We start from the raw sequence: 5,683 nt of genomic DNA, 5'->3' as shown, positions 1-5,683 counted from the left end.
AGCCATTGACTTCCATAGTATTTTTTCCATACTGTGGAAGTCAATAGCTACCCAGCAATTATTTGGTTACAAGCATTCTTCAAATTATCTTCTTTTGCAAACCTGCATGAGTTTCTTTCTTCTGTTGAACACACACACAAAAAGATATTTTAAAGAATGTCTGTAACCAAACAGTTGACGGCAGCCATTGACTTCCATTGTATTCCATAGAATTTTCATTTTTGGATAAACTATGCACAGATTAGTACTTAGAAATATGTACTAATAATAATGATAATGTTATTTTTCCTAAAAATAGTTCCCAAAAATGACTAACAGCTAAGAAAATGGCCCATATTCTCAAAACTGGAAAGTATAAGAGCAGAGCATTGTCCTTGGCTAGTAATCCTATCTCCCAGGCCGTTTCAAGATCAGCAGTCATGAATGCGTAATAAATTTGAAAAGCAAATAATTGGCATTGCTGCTGAGTGGGGGAAGGGAGGGAGGCCGGTGGCAAGTTGGAAAGAGGACAGGGCTCTGATCAACTGAACAAACAGTGCATTAAGACTAATGCTTTTCCTCAATAACACCTCGTTACATTGTGTAAACAACATGTTTTCAAGGTCGATGCAGGCAACGGTTTATGTTTCCACCTAATATTGATAATAATTCAGCAAAGTAACCTTGACATTTCGACAGGGCTTCACACAGAACCTGTTGATTATTTTGAAAAGGCTATTTGATCCTCCACTCCACGGGGGGAGGACAGTAGAACAGTAGAGGTTCAGATTGTCTAGATTGTCTTTTTGTATTTGGGATCGGTGATTACATGAGCAGTGCAAGATAAAACAGGTATTACCCTTGTTACATTACCCATGTAAGACCGCAGCTGTGCTGCTTTGTTAAAACAGCAATTGCAACACAACTGCTAGAGCACAATGGATGGGACAGCTTTACATTACAGTCTCTACACTGTCTTGTAGACACTGTTTTATCAAAATATGCTTCATGTGTCGTCAAAAATAATATTAGTTCTGTAATAACAGTAATACATGATGTATAAGAATCATTTGTCATTTGTAGGACCAATGTTTTTTTTTTTACCAATATTCACAACGTTCTAGTCAGTTATCTAAAAGTTATCAGTTATCAGTTAATATCAGAAATAGATCAACCACAACATCAGCACCACTGTGTTTAACAGATAATTACTATGTTCATAGGTAAAATACATTTTAATCATTTTATTGTGTTGTTTGCATAAATCATTTAGTTATTGTATTAAAAATGAATGTCAGGCGGAAGAAAAAAAAAAAAAAAAAAAAAAGAAAAGCTGTGCATTTTTAAAGAGTACCCTTATTATTATCATTTTTATTATTATTATTATTTATCATTGTATTAAAAATTTAAGTCAGTAAAAAATTCAATTGTTTTGAATATTAGCTACTTGACACATCAAAAAACATAAAACATAATCATCATCAGTAAAAAAATAAAAAAATTTAATATTTATGACTGACTCAACCTGACTACATTAGCTTCCACAAAAAAATCATTTTAATGGTCAGATCTGTTAGAAACAGCTATATAAAAAGTACACTTTTTACAGAGCATCCTACTGATATCACATTATTATTATTATTATTAGTATTAGTATTATTATTATTATTATTATTATTTTAATAAGGCGGAAGAAAAAAAAAAAAAAAAAAAAAAGAAAAGCTGTGCATTTTTAAAGAGTACCCTTATTATTATCATTTTTATTATTATTATTATTTATCATTGTATTAAAAATTTAAGTCAGTAAAAAATTCAATTGTTTTGAATATTAGCTACTTGACACATCAAAAAACATAAAACATAATCATCATCAGTAAAAAAATAAAAAAATTTAATATTTATGACTGACTCAACCTGACTACATTAGCTTCCACAAAAAAAATCATTTTAATGGTCAGATCTGTTAGAAACAGCTATACACTTTTTACACTTTTTACAGAGCATCCTACTGATATCACATTATTATTATTATTATTAGTATTAGTATTATTATTATTATTATTATTATTTTAATAATTATATAGTATCATCAGGCGTAATTATATAGGCTATTATTTGAATATAATAATGTATTACAAAGTAGTTACAATCAGCTCTACAACATAACACGACATAGGTGTTATTAAAAATCATTTAAACCTTACTTAGTATAATAAATGCACAGCAGCACAAACAAACACAGTATTGTAAAGGAACAATGTTTCAGTGCATCAAAGGGTTAAATCCCCAGAAATAAGCTTTTTCTGTCGGGCAAACACATCTCAGCTTGTGTGTAATGTGGAATGAGGCTGCAGCACTTTGACATAATAATAACCTTCATAAATGTCACTCGCTCCCTTTAATGCATCGCAGCTGCTTAAACAGCGCGCCGTTATTAATCAATTCCTATTGATATTAGTTCGCGTCGCACACTTCAAACGTCTGGCTTCCATATTCTCCAGCATACGCCGTATATCATTAGCGGCGATCAGCAACAGTACACTTCACATCGATCGTATTTATTTGCCTTGATCTACGCGTCTCACCAGAAGCAACACTATTTTATCAGCAATCAGCAGATCGCAACGCCACAACGAGGCGCTTCAGTCGTCTCGATCAGTTTCCGCACTAGCCTATTGTATATATCAGATGAAACAAGCAAAACACTGATGTGACAACTTCACACAATGGCATCGTTCTCATCATCGCACGCTGTTTGAAATGCAAGCGCTAAACGCTCGTATGCAAATGAGCCGAGGTGAAATTAACACAAGGGTCCACTATGACTGCACGTCTATCATTAAACGCGATGCATTAGATGTCTTGCGATCAGACAGCGGAGTAGATGCGATGCAAAACCGCACGCAACTCAGATTTCATCCATACCACAATAAACCTCCGTGGAAAGCAGGAAAACGAGAACTTACCTCTCCGTGAGTGACATTTCTGCCCTGTGGGGTATCTTCTGGGAGAAAATAAAGTTTGGAGCTGGATAGAAGTTGCTTGGTTGTCCTTTCCTCCCATAAGAGCTGTAGCTCTGCTATGCAGATGGGGTCCCCTGCTTTACATCTGACCAAGAAAAAATCACCCAGGGACAAAATTCTCGCTTTGCCTTCAAGGTGAAATCTAAACGCCTTGTAGAAAATGTAAGGTCCGTGCAAACCACAAGGTGAGCCTACCCACTGCGGAAACACAAATAGACATGCCATATTTATATTCAGCAACACAGAGACACATTTGATATAACGCAGGATCAGACGCGACCAGCGCATTCCAGCTGATCACATGATGATAAATCACATTATATGGAAATATGAATCATAAAATATTAACTTTTGTCCTAAAGTTTCTTCCATTGATTCCTTATCGTAACGTATTCCTAGATGCGCGCGCGCAATAAATTAATTAGAGGCAGAAATGAAAGCGGAGTGGATGATATTACCAGGAGTGAGTTGGGCTCCATCTCGTCGCTCTGAATTGATTAAACTCAAACATTCTCTCCAAACTTGTTGGCTTGAATGGATCACCAACGGTCCTGGCAGAGCAAAATATCAACGCGCGCATCAACGCGACGATCTTCAATATGAAACCGACGCGGTGCGAAATCAACTCACTTAAAATGTCCGCGATTGATGCCTAATATTTTTTCAACCTCTATTGTTTCGCTTACCATCATTTTGCTACATTTTTGGCCGCCGCGTATTTATATTAAATTCGTGAATGCGAATCGAGCCTCGTTAATGTGCAGTATCTCAGCCGCTCGAAGTCGTTTTATAAAACCCCATCTCCTCTTTAGACAAAACCTGGCGCTGATTATGAAAATGCTCTGAATGCAAGCACGGATTATAGATCAAGCGATTTTTTTAGACGCAAAACAAACCGCGGTATTTTATAATATGCGCGATTACGCTGGTACGCCTCTGTCAGGACCTGTGTAAAGGAGGTTTGTATGAGTGTCCCGAAACATTTCCTGCAGAGATTCTTCCTTTTATTTCTCGAATGCGTTTACTGTATAATCATTTAATATAATCATTATACTAATGCAGCAACATTAACGCGCGTTAAGGAGTTTGGGTCTGGCGGGATGTGATCGGGATTGTTACGATCCAGAAGCGCCTTTCATGATCGCAAACGCTGTTGAAATGTATCAAGCGCGTGTAAACGCGACTAATGGAAACATTCTAATATCGTCCTTTGAATTGTTGCCATTATGGCCGCTGTGATCTGAGCACGGTCCTTGGTAGTGCGAAAAAACAACATTACGCCCCTGTCGTGTGCTTTAGGCGAATAAATGCCATGGTAAGAAACGCGTTTGTTTGCTGAGAGAAATCAAACGTCTTACAAAGCGATCAGACTCTTGATGGAGCGCTTAGTCGCGCTAATGTTGCTTTTTATCGAGAATTATCGTTATAAAATATCGTTGCGGGGCTGATTTTAAGGAACGATTTGATATTGCTGTCGAGCTTTCACACTGTAGAGACGAATATAAACTAGATCTGTCATACAAATAACAACCCGATTCATATTTATGAACATTAATATGCGTGCTGCATACATGCCAGTAAGGTTTTGCTCGTGTAGTTATTTGCCTTATTTCGTAATGTATGGCTGTGCCCTTAAAAGTTGTAGCATATGGCCTAAATTACAGGATGTAACATTTACGTCAGCTATTTTTATGTCTTCTGCAATGTTTTTTTATCTCCAGTCACGAGGGGCAGCTGGTGATTATGGATGTGATCACATTCATGCTTCATATAACAGCCTAACCCAAATGAACTGAGCAGACTTAAATGTGATTTGGTCAATTTGAATCATAAGACATTATTTTGTTTTGGGGGCGGGCTTATTATTCTGAAGAGCTGGATGAAACTATGAATAGAATACATATAGGTGCCCAGGATTTAGATGAAGATATAATGTATGGCCACGCAAATAGCTGATAATTTTGAAAAATAATTAAATGTTGTTAATAATAAAGAAATAAATATTATTATAAATACATTAATAATACATACTAACAATTAATAATTAATTGTAAATGATAGATAGATAGATAGATAGATAGATAGATAGATAGATAGATATCTTATATAATGAACGGTATTGTGTAATGCAATAATGTTTGGTCATTTTATTAATGAAATTATAAAGCTTATATAATAAGAGGATAAGAAATAAAAATAAAAAAATATATATATATATTATTATTGTAATCTTAAGCATGAGTCAAAGTTTCATGCCATTATTCAATAATCTGTTAATCATTATATAATATATTTGCACATCTTCGTAATTAAGGTTATTTTAAATGTTGTCAACATCTTAAATCTCTTTTATTATGAGAGAATGAGTAAGATATTGGTCGTCAGCCAGCATTTAAGTCCTTCTGCTCTGCAGATTTGATTGCGGCAGTGTGATAGTATGTGACCGTCCTCTATTGTAAACGCCATGTCAGCCTATGATTAAACTCCTTTATTTGAGACAGTGAGCGGTAATAGCAAGTGCATTCAAGCAAACCATCAATCATCCCACTGCACTGTGACACACATTGACATGAGAGGTGAAGACAGCCTCTGTACAAACACAGATCCCAATCAGATAAATGAACATGGATAAGAGCCATAACAGACAACATGCTTAATACAGGTTTTTTTTTTTTTTTTGA

At 35.4% G+C, this 5,683-nt stretch overlaps 1 protein-coding gene across 1 annotated transcript in view; it reads right to left on the bottom strand.

The window, feature by feature from the left end:
* Positions 1–3,538, bottom strand: part of LOC107654064 (AT-rich interactive domain-containing protein 5B-like) — a 129,264-nt gene extending 125,726 nt beyond the window's left edge. The window contains exons 1-2 of the mRNA XM_016440991.1: positions 3,461–3,538; positions 2,946–3,200 (exon numbers count right to left, since the gene is read on the bottom strand). Coding sequence (XP_016296477.1) covers positions 2,946–3,200; positions 3,461–3,481 — 276 coding nt within the window. The 5' untranslated portion in view covers positions 3,482–3,538. The remainder of the gene's footprint in view (positions 1–2,945; positions 3,201–3,460) is intronic.
* Between the last annotated feature and the right edge of the window lie 2,145 nt (positions 3,539–5,683).

Source organism: Sinocyclocheilus anshuiensis, unplaced genomic scaffold (assembly GCF_001515605.1).
Source record: "Sinocyclocheilus anshuiensis isolate Anshui unplaced genomic scaffold, SAMN03320099.WGS_v1.1 scaffold454, whole genome shotgun sequence".
Lineage (NCBI taxonomy): Eukaryota > Metazoa > Chordata > Actinopteri > Cypriniformes > Cyprinidae > Sinocyclocheilus > Sinocyclocheilus anshuiensis.
This window is presented reverse-complemented; position numbering and strand designations above follow the sequence as displayed.